Source organism: Trichoderma asperellum, chromosome 4 (assembly GCF_020647865.1).
Source record: "Trichoderma asperellum chromosome 4, complete sequence".
In the NCBI taxonomy this organism is placed as follows: Eukaryota; Fungi; Ascomycota; class Sordariomycetes; order Hypocreales; family Hypocreaceae; genus Trichoderma; species Trichoderma asperellum.
The window spans coordinates 4,699,412-4,714,462 of record NC_089418.1 but is presented as its reverse complement, the minus strand read 5'-3'; the positions used below and the strand labels follow the sequence as shown (position 1 = coordinate 4,714,462).

Below are 15,051 nucleotides of genomic sequence, written 5' to 3'. Positions count from 1 at the left end.
TTGAATATCGCGACTACCGCTTCAACGTTGTATTTTGCAGGCTACAAAGTTGTCGACACTGCTGCATACAAACACAGGTTGGGTGACACTCGTGCTGTTGAGTCCTTGTCTAAAGGCTAGGTGGTCAACGCCAAGTCTTAGTCACATGCATTTGCGAGCTCTGCTTTTACCACCGCCTCACACTTGAATCATTCACCTCCGCGTTTCATTCCTCTCAAATGTGAGCCTCAGCAACACGTTGTTGCCGTATAACGCCCGCAACAATGCAGTACCTACCACTTTGCTTCGCCATCTCTTCTTTAGCCTCATATACGACAGCTGTGTCTTCGCAGTCTGCGTCCTCACCAGGCTCAGCTTCACAGCTCGTAAATAGTGACTATCACGCTGACGCAGGCGTCTTGAAATATGTCAACCCTCTCGTGGGCACCCGGGGCTATGATCCCAACGATCTTGGTGGCATGATCCCCTCTGTGTCTCCGCCATTTGGCATGACGCGATGGACTCCGCAGACGCGTGAAAACTTCATCTCCCAGGTCCCCTACAATGACCGCGACCGCCGCATGCACGGCTTTCAAGCAACTCACCAGCCTGCCATCTGGATAGGCGAAAACGGCCACGTAGCACTGATGCCAGGCCTTGGCAATGAGATCCGTCACCAATTCCAGCATCGAGGGCTGGCATTCAGAAAGGAAGATGAGAGGAGCACGCCTTACGTGTACGAAGTGACGCTTGATGCAGACTCGGTGGGCGAATTCGGATGGAATCTTACCGAACAAGCGACATCAGAGCTTCTCGGAGATGCCTGTCCCCCATGTCCAGGAGGCGCCAATTTTATCCCAAATAGAGACGTGATTGAGGGTGCCAATGGTCGCGTGAGAAGACGGGATTACGTCTTTGAGCCAGAGCACCAATATACCGTGCAAAGCCCATCTGCAAATGCTTCAGATTACCTTGCCGGAGCTCCGTATGAAAACTCGATACAAGTAGCCATGAGTGCATCAGCCCATGTTGGCCATCTTCGCGTTGATTTCCAAGATACCCAGTCACGACAGCCTTATTTTGTTATACAGGCCAGCCGACTCAACTGGACAGGCCATGTCGAAATTGATCCTGAGACTCAAGAGGTATCGGGAAGTAATAGCCAGCGACAAGAATACTTGCTAGGCCCCGACAAGCCGGAATCGTTTAGACTCTACTTTGTTTCACGCTTTTCTGCCCCATTTGCCTCTTACGGAGTTAGCCGTGCTAGCAAGTTGTATAAAGAGCAAAAATACATCCAAGACAAGTTTGTCGGTGCATATGTCACTTTCGATGAGTCGGTTCAGAGAGTCGAGGTGAGGACTGGAGTCTCGTATGTAAGCGTGGAGCAAGCTAGAAGGAATCTGGATATCGACATACCAGATGGGACGACGTTTGAAACGACTGTCGATAACGTCAAGTCGGCCTGGCTAGAAAGACTTGGCCGCATTAAAATCTCTGGAGTCAACGAGACCGGCGCAGACCACGACCCCCAAACTATCTTCTACACAGGTTTATTTCACGCTCTTCAGTATCCGAGCGACTATTCCGAGCCTACCACTTCATCTGAGGGTGGTCTGCGCCGCTTCTATAGTGGCTACACAGACAGCGTTCATGAAGCGAATGATTCATATTACCAGTCGTGGTCGATCTGGGACACATACAGGGCAGAGCACTCTCTTCTTACCATCTTTGCTCCTGAGCGAGTCGATTCTATGATACGCTCTCTTCTACGAATATTTGACTGGTCTGGCCGGCTGCCTCTTTGGAACAATATGATTGAAAATAACGAAATGATCGCAACGCATGTCGACGCTGTGATTGCAAATGCATTAATTAGAGGCTTCGACGATTTCGATATCCAAAAGGCGTGGTCTGCCGTCCATAAAGACGCCTATGTACCCCCGGAGAATGACACCGACTTGCTCTATTACTCTAGAGAACCAAGCACTCCCTACGAATGTCGAGCCGGGCTAACGAGCTACCTCGAGCACGGATGGGTTGACAATGATCGCTGGGCCGAGTCTGCTAGCCGCACGCTCGACTATGCTTTTGATGACTATGCTGCCGCCGTGGTTGCTGAACATGCCGCGCATTACGATTATGCGGAGGAGCTACGACAACGGTCACAAAATTACAGGAAGCTCTGGAACCCAGAAACCGAGTTCATGCAGGCTCGCAACGCAAACGGTACATGGGCAGATGAGTCTTGGGGCTGGACCGAGGGCGACAAATGGATCTACACGTTAAATGTGATGCACGATGTCGGCGGCCTTGCTTCATTGTTCAAAGGCGGCAAGAAAGCCATGAAGGCTCGCATGGATGAATATTTCGCGGGTGGTCATAACATGCACAGTAACGAGCCGTCGCATCACGCTCCTTATTTGTATTCTGTAATCGGGTATCCTGCTGATGCAGCAAGACAAGTCCGTGAGCTTGCGTGGGAGAACTATAACGCAACGGCTTCGGGGCTTAGCGGCAACGAAGATTTGGGGCAAATGAGCGCATGGTACGTCTTGTCGGCGCTGGGGTTCTACCCTGTCAACCCAGCGAGCGACGAGTATGTTGTAGCAACACCATTCTTTGACGAGGCGCAAATTCTACTGCCTCCTGGGCCTGGAGATGGTGGAAAAGAGCATACGCTGGTGATTTCGGCACCTGGAGCGGGCTCTGAGGGGAAAGCGTTTGTGAAGAGTTTGAAGATTGATGGGCAAGACATCAATAAGCCGCTACTGAAGCATAAGCAGATTGTGAAGGCGAAGAAGATTGAGTTTGAGATGAGCAGTGAGCCAACAGACTGGGGACGAGAGGGGACGGTGTAGGTTGCATATGCATTTTTAGTGTTACTTGACTCAATGTTTTTGGCATGTTTCTGGTTGATAATGAATGAATATTACCAATGAATACCTAGTATTTTGCAGCATATTGGTAAACGTACTAACAAGGATCATGCACCAGTGTCGAATCACTTGCCGTCAGCCACTCTTATTCTTGACAGCGGCCACTCCATAACACCATCCCACTCTTGTCCAATAAGCGGAATCACCGGTCGAGAAACATTTTCAGCCCACCCTTCCATAAACCACTTTCTAGGCGCAGATTTCATCACCGCACACCAATGGATGAGAATGACCAACGCCATTTGGTCTCTCCGCGTTAGAAGATCCAGATATTCCTGATCGACAGCCCCTGGCCACCATACAAAGTGCAGCCAAATTCGCGGCTTACACCATGAAAGCCGCAACCAAAATTGTAGCTTAATTAAGGTATCTCGATAAATTCCACGAATTTGGAGTGGCGACGATGTCTCGTTTATTGACTGAAGGTTCGAGATGGCCTGTTCAGCGAGATCATCCCAAGGCGGCCGTTCACCCTCGGCACGTTTTTTTAATGCATTGATTAGCCTGCTCTCTAGCACCCATGGACCCAGCTCCATGCCTATATGTCCAGCTCCTCGTAGGGTTATAATGGGTTCCATGAAATCATCATCTGTGAACCCACGTTTTGCTCTTCTGTGGATGTCGAAGTGGAAGATGAGGACAGAGATGGCAAAGACGAGGACGCTAAACCAGTTGCGATCATTGATGGTGCCTACTGACTGTCGAAATTTGCGGGATGCTGCGGTATAGTGCTGATACGCAGCGAGTTCAAGCCTGTTGCTATCCTCGTTAGGTAGTAATGGCTCAGTGGTTTTTTCAAGGAGTATTGCAATTGCAGCCATGTTATGCTGAATGTATTCAATGGACTCTTCCTGATCAACAAGCTGCTTTTGAATAAGCTGCTTTTCGTCCTCTGATGGCGGGTTTAATGCCAGCTTATAAACCCCAAGAGGAGATGCTGGTCTTACAGACCAAGCATTCACGCTCGACTGTGTCCAGGGAGCTAGAGATGTGGACAAGGGCGCGGCCCCAGCCGGCGGTGGTGTCCTTGAAGAGACACCTGCATGTCGGCGCCTCTTCAAATATGCAGCATGGCTATTATGCGTAAATATGTGGTCCGGTGGGCTGTCTATGCCGAGAGACCGGTAGTCGCAAACTTCACCTCTCCTAGTGCAGTTGGCACAACTTGGCGCTTGCAGATTACACTATTTGATGATGTATTTATGAATGAGCAATCAATGCTAGAAAGTGCTACAGGCGGGATATGGAACAAACGAACCCTAACGCGTCGCCTCTTGCAACGGCTGCAGCCATTCCTCGACTTGTGGTGAAATGTTCGTGAACCCGGGGGCATGTCTTCCTTTTATTCGCTGGGGCTTCGCTCGACAATTCTCCGGGTCTTTGTACTAGCTCGATCCGTATTCAGGTGGCGCCGAGTCCGATGCATTTATGGAGCATGGGTATCGCAAAGATGGGGACCGTAGAGACAGACGGAGGCCGTTGCGCACAATGAGGAAGTCGGACAAGGCGCATTAGCAGAAGTGTTGCGTAACTCCACGGCCAGGACGAGAATCCAAGAGACATATTTGGTAATAACTGGGCCCCTGAGCTATCCCTATCTGACTTAGTGTACGAGCCTGACCCCTGTTCGTTTTGCAGGATATGAGTGGTCGTGGCACCTCCAATCAGCATCTCGACATGCATCTTTCTATGCTGCTGGAAGGAAGGCAGGTTGGCGGGTCAAATACTAATACAGAGATTTCCTTCGTACGCTAAACTGAATATATACCCAGTCTCTGTGCTCTTACCGTGTCGAAACTTTGTTCGTACAACCCTCAACATAGTCCATAGGACGATTGATCCCAGCAATGCTTCATAGTTGTGAAATGCATCAGCAGATATCGGAGCATAGAAACCCTTGTGCTTACACTGTTGTATCTGATAGAAGTTTAGTGTACGAATATACAGAAGAACGCAAGTTTGATTAAACAGCCCTGAGATGAAGATGTATTCAGAGAAGCAAAGAAAGGAATTGCAATCGACGAATATAAATATGCGAGTTTTTTTTTGGCCATTTATGCAGATCCATAATCAAGATAATCCTCACAACATATGATACTCAAGACTTATACTTTCAACACTGTTAAAAATTATTAGCTGCAAGTCAGCCTTTTTTAATTCCCATTATCCTTTCGCTCTTTTCAACATGAAACCAACTCAGCTCTTCACTCTCGTCGCAGTGTTCTCACCAGCCACTCTTGCTTGTCTTGAGCATCTGATGCAAGAGCGGGCACCAGACCCTAGTGATATGGTCCGAAGACAAAAGCCTGCGCCAAGACTGAAGACTGCTATCAAAAATGTTCGCGTATTCGATGGTGTCAAGCTCACTGGCCCTCAAACTGTCATCATCGACGGCGAGTATATTAGCAATGACGCGAGCAATATCGAAACTACAGTTAATGGCAACGGAGGTGTCTTGATCCCTGGTTTGATTGATAGCCATGTTCATATATCCAGCATTGCTGGGCTAGAGATTCTGGCTTCTTATGGAGTCACTACAGCCCTCAACATGGCATGTCGAAATTATACCCAATGCGCCCCTCTCCGCAACGTGGACGGTGTAGCCTCGTTCATCTCAGCTGGTATACCAGCTACTGGACCCGGCAGCCAACACTCCAAGACTTTCAATCTTACAGCACCTTACCTCATCTATCCCGACCAAAATGCTACTGAGATCGTATCTTACACCTTTGGCAACAACTCCGACTTTTATAAGATCACGGCTGAGATCAACGGTCCCAGCCAGAGCATGCAGAATGCTCTCGTTGACGCTGTTCACAACCTTGGCAAATTGTCCATGACCCATGCTTCCGATCTCAATGCCTGGGCACAGGCTGCTATGTCGGGCACGAATGGCATCCAGCATATTCCTACAAATGGCCGCATTAACGCGTCCAATATCCTGACGGTTCGCAAATCTTCCACCACTTGGAGCACTCCGACGATGAACATTGCTCGATATGCCTTCTCTAATGTGGAATTATTAACCTTTACAGGCCACAAAGTTGGTGGGCCAGACAGCTATCAAAATGTTTACGACAACGTCAAAGCTATTCACGCTGCCGGCATACCCATATTAGCTGGCACAGATGCCGTTGGGCTATTAACGCCAATATCTCCATCCCGTGGGGACTGAGTTTACAATTTGAATTGGAAAATCTTGTCGAGGCGGGATTGACCACAGTAGAAGCTCTCAGGGCAGCCACCATAATCCCTGCTGAGCATCACCAGTTGACAGACCGCGGCCAGATTGCACCTGGTATGCGGGCAGATTTGGTATTACTCAACAGCAACCCGCTGGTCGACATTTCCAACACCAGAGATATTGCAAGGGTCTGGATTGGAGGAATTGAGTACAAGGTTATTGCTAACAGCACCGGGCTGTCGAATCCCCCAGCTAACTTTACTGACGACGACGGCCCATCCAATAGCCCTAGCTCTGGCTCCGGATCACCCAACAGTGCAACTGCATCTGCTGCACTGAGTTGGATCTCTTTTGTGAGCTTACAGATTGGTGCGATGTTTTATTTATTCTTGTAATACTAGTTTGAGCTTTTTGGTTCTTTAAGGGCGTGAGTTATGATCGGTGGTACCGTGGCAGATTGAGTAAAATGACAAATCACACTCGTTCAGTCAGTTATTCGATAGGAATACGTTGAATTATTTATTAATGTCATTTGATAAATGTAAAATATTGCTCCTTTGCTAATCGAAAAAATGCTCGATAGTCGTGAACTTTATAAATTTTCAAGCTCATATCAGTTCTAGTAACTGTCAAAAGCGAGGGAGTGTGTCATGCCCTGCATCTAATTGGCTACTCCAATTGCAGCTCCACTCTCCTTACATTTCACCCAGTTCTTCTTACCATCAGGAATATTGTTATAAAGAAGTTGGACACAATTGCAATGCCATAGCATTGGATTCTCTCTAAACCGCCAGAAAACCCTCATTTGATCCGCTGGTTAGTCAACTTTGTTATATCACTAATACCACAGCACAATTGTGGTCGTTTTACCTACCATATACAGTGCGAGATACGTCTCTTTGAAGCCCGCTACAAGCCCGTCGTTCGGTCCAGATTCGACTTCCTTCGACGGAATCATGGATACACAGCCGGAAAAAGCGACAGTTAGAGCAGAAGATCAAGAGGGAAATAACAATGATATACAACAGAAGCACAATTTCTCTGCTTTTGCGTCCCTAGGCCTGTTGGATCGTTTCCTCGCCGTCTGGATTTTTCTAGCCATGGCTGTTGGCATTATCCTTGGCAACTTTGTTCCATCAATGTCACCAGCTTTGGAAAAAGGAACATTTGTTGGTGTATCAATTCCGATAGGCAAGTGTTTATTATCCGTCTCTGTTTAGTCTTCTCCCTAATAACGGTAATATAGCTATTGGGCTGTTGGTAATGATGTACCCAATTCTATGCAAGGTCCAGTACGAGTCTTTGCACAAGATCTTTTCTAAGAAAGATTTATGGAAGCAAATAGGCTTCAGTGTTTTCATCAATTGGATCATAGCACCATTTTTGATGGTCAGTTTCTGTTTTCCTGTTCTGATCCCCGTCTGAATGGCTAATGCTTAAAATCCAACAGCTCGCGCTTTCTTGGGCATTTCTTCCTGATAAAAGCGCACTTCGTAGCGGTTTAATTCTCGTAGGATTAGGAAGATGTATTGCCATGGTTTGTTTCCCTAGTTTGCCCTTCTGGAAGCATCGCCTAGGAAAATGCTTACACCCGTGGGATTAGGTCTTGATTTGGAATGCCCTCGCTGGCGGCAACAATGACTATTGCGCCATCCTAGTTGCGGTCAATTCTATTCTTCAGATGGTTCTCTTCGCACCACTTGCTATCTTCTTCATTCGTGTCATCAGCCACGAAGATGTTGGCTCCATATCTTATTCTGTCGTGGCAACCAGTGTGGCTGCTTTTCTAGGCATCCCCCTTGGCGCAGCTGTAATCACAAGATTCACGCTCAGGTTTCTTGCAGGTCCGGCATGGTATGACCGTGTCTTTATTCGCTTTGCCTCTCCCTGGTCGCTCATTGGACTTTTATACACTATTTTGGTCCTTTTTGCTGCTCAAGGCCACCAGGTAGTGCATCAAGTTGTCTCCGTCATTCGCGTTGCGGCTCCGCTCATTGTATATTTCACCATTGTATTCTTTACCACTGTAAGCATTTGCCGGATGCTGGGTTTCGAATATCAGTTCCTTGTTACGCAGAGCTTTACAGCAGCGAGCAACAACTTCGAGTTGGCTATTGCAGTGGCGGTAGCGACGTTTGGTCCAAATAGTGATCAGGCATTAGCATCCACTGTAGGGCCTCTGATCGAAGTACCGGTATTGCTGGGCTTGGTATATGCTCTTCGATGGATTGCTGCTAGATGGGGCTGGAAATAATAGTTATTTGCGATGCAGTTTATGGATTGAAGTAAGATCTTATTAAACAATTGAAATAGTTAGAATCATGTTAGAAAGATGTCAAGAAAAGTTTTCCAGTAATTGAAATATCTTGATGTTGTTGACAGTACAGCTGTTTGGGCCCTTGCAGCCTAGAGCAGCACGAGCGCGTTCAGCATCTGCATGGTGGTGAAGATCCACGAGAATGGATGCTGCGGTATCGCAAGACGTTTCCATGGCGTCAATATGACCGGTCTTCTCAGATGCACAATGAGGGTCGCGCTGAGGCGTTGAGGGAGGAGTCTCAAAGTCCAAGGATGTCTCGCTCTCGCCATCGCGAATTTTGTCTTTGTCTTTGTCTGCGTAAGATGCGCGATTTTCAGACTGGTGTTTATTAATTAGCTCTTTTTGACCGCTCTTATCCTCAAATGCATGGGAGATAATGGATCTTGGTCGCGGCAGAGCGAGTGCTGTTGGAGCGGCCTCTATTGTAATCTTATCTGTGTGGCGATTTTGAGTAGCCTCGGATCGCACGGAAGTTGAAGGCTGTGGATGAATAGCCTCTTCCTGCGAGATGCTTGAACTGGCACAAGATTTCTTTGCCGATATCGAAACTGGAAGTTTTTCTGCCACAATAGCTGTGCTCCCACAAGCTCTGCATCTGAGGGAACTAGGTCCATATAGACTGGCCTGTGTAAAAGATGAAGGAATTGAAGGCATTGAAATGTATCGGTGGATATCGTCTTGTGATACTCCGTGCATGTTGAGCAAGTTTCTCAAGCGCTGGTTCTCAAACGCGACTGCTTGAGCTACTTTTTGCATCTCTAAAGACGCCGCTGCACCTTGCTGCTGATAGGCTTCCACCTGCTTCTTTAGATCATTCATCACTTCGGTGCGCCGGGCTCTGGAACGCCGTTGGCTTTCACGATTTTGGTCCTTAACATCTTGTGTTATGAACTGAAAGGAGATAAAACTGTTAGAGAAAGGACTAAGGATAGGAGACAACTCATGCGGACATGGCACACCTTTCGAGGCATCGCGGCGATCCAACCTAGTAGCACTCTAACAACTAATAACAGCCGCTTGGCTTCCCACAGAACGAATCAGTTAATAAAGGATGCAAGTACCGCCATGCGTCACGTATTTGACTGCATGGAATGACAAGAGCGCAACAGTTCAAATGAATGGCGGGAGAAATACGGGACAGTAGCAGTAACTTTTATGTGGCTTAAATGTGAGTTTTGGCGTTGGTGTAATCTCCACATTTTGTGAGTGGCGTAGTGGATTACTCACTGAGAGTTTAAACACAGTACATGTGCTTTTCCGCACTTATACTCCCCAACTGTGCATAGGCATAGATATGTATATTCACAGGAACTGTCGGTACTTATATCAACTTGTAAGGCTGGCGAGCTGCGATGTATAGAGAGCAGCTTGGCTCCCAATACAGCTGTATTGCTGTCAGTCTTGGTATAATACCATGATACAAAACACCAGACGATACACACAAGGGCAATTTTTATGAAAGAACAAGTGAAGCAAACAGGTAACGTCTTAGAAGAGAACCTGGAAAAGCTATTCAAAGTTTCATTATTGCAACATTGCCCTTATCGCCTCTGTCGATTATTTCAAGCTTCTTAAACATGAACAAGGCCGATATGAGAGCTATGAGGTACAGTCAATCGCTCTCCTGGGCCACGGGTATACCAGTTCCTACTTATGTGGCATCCTTGGCATACATCAACAAGGATAAAGTTGATGAGAGTTGAGACTGAATAATCCAGCCGTTTGGAAATCAAGCGGTAATTTTTTACGATTAGAAAGTGGAAAATGGGGAACGGATCATGTCTTGTTAAGAAAATTGGCTTCCGGTTTACAAAAAGGTGCGGCGAGGTGTAGACCGCGACCGTCAGCGACCTCGCAAGCCCCAATTCGATATAATAGGTACATATGCGCCTTGAATGCAGTAACAAGAGCAATGAGGGAAAGAAGGAGCACTAAAATACCAGGTACTCGGTGCAGAGAAAAGAAACATTCGCCGATTTGATGCTATTGCCGCCAAGGGAGATGATGCGGATGAAACAATGCTGATCTGACATTGTTGCTTGGCTTCTGGTTTCGTGTACATACTTCGGATCTATCTCTGCCCTGAAACTCTGTACGCCTTCTTAAGTGAACACCTGTTGCCAAGCAGCTGTTATAAAAATAGAACGACAGCCACCGTTAGCGGGGCTATCATGTATATCCTAGCGAGGGGTGTTCATATTCAGCCGCATCTCAGGGATATGAGTCCTTGCACCCATCAAATAAGAAGACATAGGACTTGTATTCCGGATGTCGGCAGGACTCGTCAACAACGGCATCTAAATTGCCTCTATTGTACATATTCCCTAGTTGGCTCGTTGACGTCAAGCTCTTTGCAAGCTCATGTGCCTGTTTCTAAATGCGGCCGTTTGCCCCTTTCGGCCATGCCACAACCAAACTAGCACGAAGCCACGTTTCTCCAAACACCACGCTCCGAACCGTGACAGCAAAGCACTCGATAAACAAATAAACAAACGAGTCTGGGATCGGCATCTAGGCCTACGACTTGGGCTGCTATATGGACCAGCGGGCCGAGATCAGGCACCCGCAAGGACTGCATCGCTGCCTGTCCTAGTGGCTCCAGGTGGGTGTGTCAGTCCAGCAGCGCCTCCACTAGAGGCAGATCCCAGCCACCCAAGAGGCAGCACGGCCCTTGTAAATGGTGCTGCCTTGCAGCTCTAACACGTTTGGCTTTCTGCGGTGCCTGGAGTCCTGCATAGCCCGAGCAGCCTTTCCGCGTGTCCGCTGTTTCGGTTTCCGTCACATGAGGATAAGGCGACTCGTATTGAAGGTCAGCCCGTTGTTATGGTGGCTTGCCAGCCCTGGCTTAGACTCAGACATTCACTAACACAGCGAAGGCAGCCGCCAAAACACATGCACAAAAGCAGAGCCTTTAGCCTTCTTCCAACCTCTCTCTCTCCTATCCGGCCATCTCTCCTTTCCTGCGAATAAGCAATAAACGAGCTTGTTCTGTTCGTTCCATCTGCCGGCTCTTCCGCCATGAGCTCCACCGTTTCGCAGTGCAGCTCCGACAAGGACCGCGGGGCTCTTCCGGAAATGGACAAGGAGCCACGAGCTTCGTTCCTCAGCCTGCCAACGGAAATCCATCTACAAATCTCAGAGATGCTGATATATCCTGACGCACTGTCACTTAAGTATACCAACCGGTATTTCCACAGCTTCGTCGATACTGGTATTGAGCTCAAGGTGGAGTGGCTGGTTGAGCGCCGGCGTCTTCATCTTGAATGTCCCAATTCCAAGCGCTGCGATCTTGGAACAGACCTGAGGTTTTGCAGAGGCAGCGTACCGTAAGTCATAATCGCTCATTGGACAGCCCGTATGATTATGAATAAATGCTAACCTGAAATAGGCTGCTGATGAAGCGCCGGCGAGAGCACATCGAGTGTGAATCACGGCCTGGGCTGGGCTGCATCATCTACGGCACCCCGACTTGTCCCAACCGCAAACGGGGCATGAAGGCATGGCAACGCTGGCTCGAAACGAAGTTCACGATTGAACTGCGCTGGGTGTTAGTGGCGCTACTTGTGGTTTTATGCAGCTGGCTCTGCACGTTCTTATGGTAATAACGGGTATTGGGTGCGATGCGCTGGATCGCTGGGCTCCCGATTATGGATACGCTGTAAAATATTTAACTAATGTTTAATAATACACTTATGGAATGATGGCCTTCAAGGCATAAGGCCCACGAATATGCAAGTTGACAAACTTCATTCCCGTATCAGCATCGCTCAAATTCATCATTAATTAGCAGTCACATCCGCTGTTTCTTTGAAGACGAAGATCTCATCGTGGACGGCCATGGAAAAGCGCTGAATATTGTAATTGAGTGCCTTCAAAAACGATTGTGGATGCTTCATTGACGGCAACGTTGGCTAAGTTTATGGGTATTCGAAATTTGAAGCTTCATTTGCCAAAGCTGTCTTACAATCCTCAGATCTCACAGCGACTGTTTACAACCACAACACTGTTTGTTTTAAGATTTTTCTTTGGCTGGCAAATGTGTATGAGATGGCGGGAATGCCTGTACCTTTGAGAATTCCGGGTTGAAGTTGAATTACGTATGTTGAGACTCCACAGTAAGCGCAAGGATCAAAGCCAATTCTCAACGGCTGTCTCTGCTAAGTGCTGTCCGTTGTCTCTTCTGTCGTTGATACACTTGTACAAAAAAGTGAATGCCTTGGTTTGGCAGTCGCCCATTTGTTCATTACGCTACAATTCATCCTTTCCGCGTTTAACGAGCTTGCCATTGAACAAAACAACCTGACTTTTTTGTCTTGTCTCGATTGTTTGGGATGCCGCTTTTAAAGAATATTATTGAGTCTATCTAAATCTCTATATTCGCTTACAGATGGCTCTTCAGGTTTCTCCAATGCTTCGTGGCTGTGTATCCAATCATCGGCCAACACACACAGCGCTCTTCATAGTTATATAGCCCTTCTTGCTGCTGTTAAATCTCTTCGAGCTCTTGGGAAGATGAACGTCTCAAATTTTGATTTCTCAAAAATCATTGGACAAAACGGTGCAACAGATGGCTGTATGTAAAATTTCCATCAAAATACAACCCCCAGACAAGACTCTGTTGAGGAGAAGATCGTTAGCAAATGAAAAAGGTACAAGTAGATATGTTGGACTTACGCTGCAACAATTGATAGAGCGAAGTTGGCCTTCTGCATGCCACATGAATCTCGAACACTAGGCAATCCGTCCATGCCCATAATTTCCCCAAAAGGTGTATCAGCATAGCCTTTACAGTCCCTAAGAGCTTGTTTATATACGGTGGCAATAAAGACGTAGCACCCTGTCATAAAACCTTCGAGAGGAATGGCCATAAGAGGGTTACAGCAAAATGCTGAACAGATGCCAAAGATCATATCAATACAACCCCATGCAGCACCTGCGGCCGCAAAACCTTCCGCAATGACTATGCTCCGGTTGACATGAAGATCATGAGAATTCATCATGCCCAAGAAGATAGAGTTCATTATGAGAATACCGGTGACGAATAGCGCCCGCCACCAGCGTAGAAACAATTGAAAGACTTTAAATCCGACGCTTGCCTCTCCAAGCATGGTCATGGTAGGTGTATCCATCGTGAAACTAGACTCTTGGTAACGCTGAGGTGTAAATGAAAAGACTAGGAAGAAGGATAAAATATTTGGAGAGAACTGAACAAGAATTGTTCAAAGAGAGGAAAGTGACTAGGAAGCTTTTTATCTTGGCGAAACTTGTTGAGAGCTATGTAGTTAGAAAATGTTACAGGACTGAAGACGTGAGACTTTAAATATTCAGATGCGAAGAGGGACAGAAATTTCGTAACACGACTGTTCATTGGATGTTCAGATATGGGATAAAATAAGATTTAATGGGCTTGGTGAGTGTTGATAACGCAACACTACTAAGTAGAGAAATGTGTTCAAAATACGTTCTCATATATTTACAGATCCCATCCTTCATATTTGAACATCCATTATGTCTACTATTCAATCAGATGTGATTCTCTCTAAGTCTACTTATTCTGCCAATTCATCGCCGCCGGATCTATACATAGTCGAAGTTCTCAGGTCATTGTTCAGACACCCGTTAGGAGCAATTTTTCGTCAAAGAATGTTTTAGTTTTTACTTATTACATGACAAAGGTCAAGGCAGTGGAGCAGAGTGTTCTTTCAGATCTACATATGAAGAATACATCCAATATGGAATTCATGTGCTACGGCACAAGAGTGATCTGCGCAACTCTGTGGCACGTTCAATATCCACTCCTTACTTCTCTATAACAAATAACGGTTGTCCTAGCGAGAGAAAAAATTAGTTATTGTCCGCATTCATTTTAATTTCTTTGTCTGGTATCTAAGCCGGTATGTTGTTATGTCACCACAAAGGTTTGCGTCATTTCAAAGCTTTTTCCTCCTAGTGACAAGGCCGCTATTCAGTTATCTTGGCCAAAATAGCTGCTAGAAATAGATGACCTTGAAACCATTAAGATTAGATCCACTGGTTCAAAATATACACATAAAATGACGACCTTCTAGATGAAAATAGTCGCCCCTATCAATTGTGCATCCTATCTCTCATTCACAACATAGGTCAAGAACCGACATTGACCAACCGGTCCATTAACAGTGATGAGATCGCCACCAGGGCAAAGTTATAGCTGTTGATGTACTAAAAAGCAAGAAATAGAGCGAGTTAAGCCGTGTACCCATTATACTCTGACCCTGATATCATCTAACTTATCTGGCTGCTCAAAAGACTGCTCTATGCGTCTAGTGAAAAAATCAACCTCTGTATATGCGACGATATCGATACACACACCATAGTGTCGCCAGCTAAGCACACAGCTCAGGCTATTCATGGACAATTAATAAACTAGGAAGGATTATGATAGAAAGAAACTGTATACTAACTTCAAACCGCATTAAAATCTCAACAACTCACAAGACTCTCAGGTGTATATATATGAGTCGTATTTCAGCTGCTCTAGAAAACGTAGACAATGTGGCAGAAGAACCGTCCACTCCTGATCATAAAAGACTCTTTAATTTAATGAATCGGTCGATAATATACGAATGGATCTAAATGAGGGAGATGAT

At 46.5% G+C, this 15,051-nt stretch overlaps 7 protein-coding genes across 7 annotated transcripts; 4 read left to right on the top strand and 3 right to left on the bottom strand.

The window, feature by feature from the left end:
• The first annotated feature begins 34 nt into the window (after positions 1-34).
• Positions 35-2,986, top strand: TrAFT101_007952 (uncharacterized protein). The gene has a single exon (XM_024900555.2). The coding sequence runs from the start codon at positions 264-266 to the stop codon at positions 2,838-2,840; it is 2,577 nt and encodes an 858-aa protein (XP_024758937.2). The 5' UTR covers positions 35-263; the 3' UTR covers positions 2,841-2,986.
• Positions 2,843-4,499, bottom strand: TrAFT101_007951 (uncharacterized protein). The gene is made up of 2 exons (XM_024900463.2): positions 4,177-4,499; positions 2,843-4,102 (listed from the first exon to the last, which is right to left on the bottom strand). Exons 1-2 carry the CDS (start codon positions 4,249-4,251, stop codon positions 2,984-2,986), a joined length of 1,194 nt encoding a protein of 397 aa, XP_024758938.2. The 5' UTR covers positions 4,252-4,499; the 3' UTR covers positions 2,843-2,983.
• Positions 4,500-5,103: 604 nt separating this feature from the next.
• Positions 5,104-6,497, top strand: TrAFT101_007950 (uncharacterized protein; the record flags this gene model as incomplete). Its single annotated transcript, XM_066128192.1, has 2 exons — positions 5,104-6,082; positions 6,145-6,497. 2 exons carry the CDS (start codon positions 5,104-5,106, stop codon positions 6,495-6,497), a joined length of 1,332 nt encoding a protein of 443 aa, XP_065984309.1.
• Positions 6,498-6,859: 362 nt separating this feature from the next.
• Positions 6,860-8,526, top strand: TrAFT101_007949 (uncharacterized protein). Its single transcript, XM_024909978.2, has 4 exons — positions 6,860-7,293; positions 7,349-7,491; positions 7,553-7,639; positions 7,706-8,526. Exons 1-4 carry the CDS (start codon positions 7,059-7,061, stop codon positions 8,354-8,356), a joined length of 1,116 nt encoding a protein of 371 aa, XP_024758941.1. The 5' UTR covers positions 6,860-7,058; the 3' UTR covers positions 8,357-8,526.
• TrAFT101_007948 (uncharacterized protein) lies at positions 8,438-9,393 on the bottom strand (the record flags this gene model as incomplete). The annotated part of the gene is made up of 2 exons (XM_024906827.2): positions 8,438-9,313; positions 9,382-9,393. The coding sequence occupies 2 exons, from the start codon at positions 9,391-9,393 to the stop codon at positions 8,438-8,440; spliced, it is 888 nt and encodes a 295-aa protein (XP_024758942.2).
• A 1,452-nt stretch (positions 9,394-10,845) lies between these two features.
• TrAFT101_007947 (uncharacterized protein) lies at positions 10,846-12,158 on the top strand. The gene is made up of 2 exons (XM_024900479.2): positions 10,846-11,748; positions 11,811-12,158. The coding sequence occupies exons 1-2, from the start codon at positions 11,441-11,443 to the stop codon at positions 12,022-12,024; spliced, it is 522 nt and encodes a 173-aa protein (XP_024758943.2). The 5' UTR covers positions 10,846-11,440; the 3' UTR covers positions 12,025-12,158.
• A 934-nt stretch (positions 12,159-13,092) lies between these two features.
• TrAFT101_007946 (uncharacterized protein) lies at positions 13,093-13,551 on the bottom strand (the record flags this gene model as incomplete). Its single annotated transcript, XM_024904096.2, has 1 exon — positions 13,093-13,551. The coding sequence occupies one exon, from the start codon at positions 13,549-13,551 to the stop codon at positions 13,093-13,095; it is 459 nt and encodes a 152-aa protein (XP_024758944.2).
• Positions 13,552-15,051: the final 1,500 nt, after the last annotated feature.

Excerpts from the sequence above, each read along its gene's own strand:
- TrAFT101_007951 (XM_024900463.2), bottom strand. The coding sequence starts at position 4,251 with ATGCCCCCGGGTTCACGAACATTTCACCACAAGTCGAGGAATGGCTGC. Across the intron at positions 4,103-4,176 it reads GCAAGAGGCGACGCGTTAGG|TGTAATCTGCAAGCGCCAAG; the intron begins GTTCGTTTGTTC and ends ATCATCAAATAG.
- TrAFT101_007952 (XM_024900555.2), top strand. The coding sequence starts at position 264 with ATGCAGTACCTACCACTTTGCTTCGCCATCTCTTCTTTAGCCTCATAT.
- TrAFT101_007947 (XM_024900479.2), top strand. The coding sequence starts at position 11,441 with ATGAGCTCCACCGTTTCGCAGTGCAGCTCCGACAAGGACCGCGGGGCT. Across the intron at positions 11,749-11,810 it reads TTTTGCAGAGGCAGCGTACC|GCTGCTGATGAAGCGCCGGC; the intron begins GTAAGTCATAAT and ends AACCTGAAATAG.
- TrAFT101_007949 (XM_024909978.2), top strand. The coding sequence starts at position 7,059 with ATGGATACACAGCCGGAAAAAGCGACAGTTAGAGCAGAAGATCAAGAG. Across the intron at positions 7,294-7,348 it reads TGGTGTATCAATTCCGATAG|CTATTGGGCTGTTGGTAATG; the intron begins GCAAGTGTTTAT and ends ACGGTAATATAG. Across the intron at positions 7,492-7,552 it reads TCATAGCACCATTTTTGATG|CTCGCGCTTTCTTGGGCATT; the intron begins GTCAGTTTCTGT and ends AAAATCCAACAG.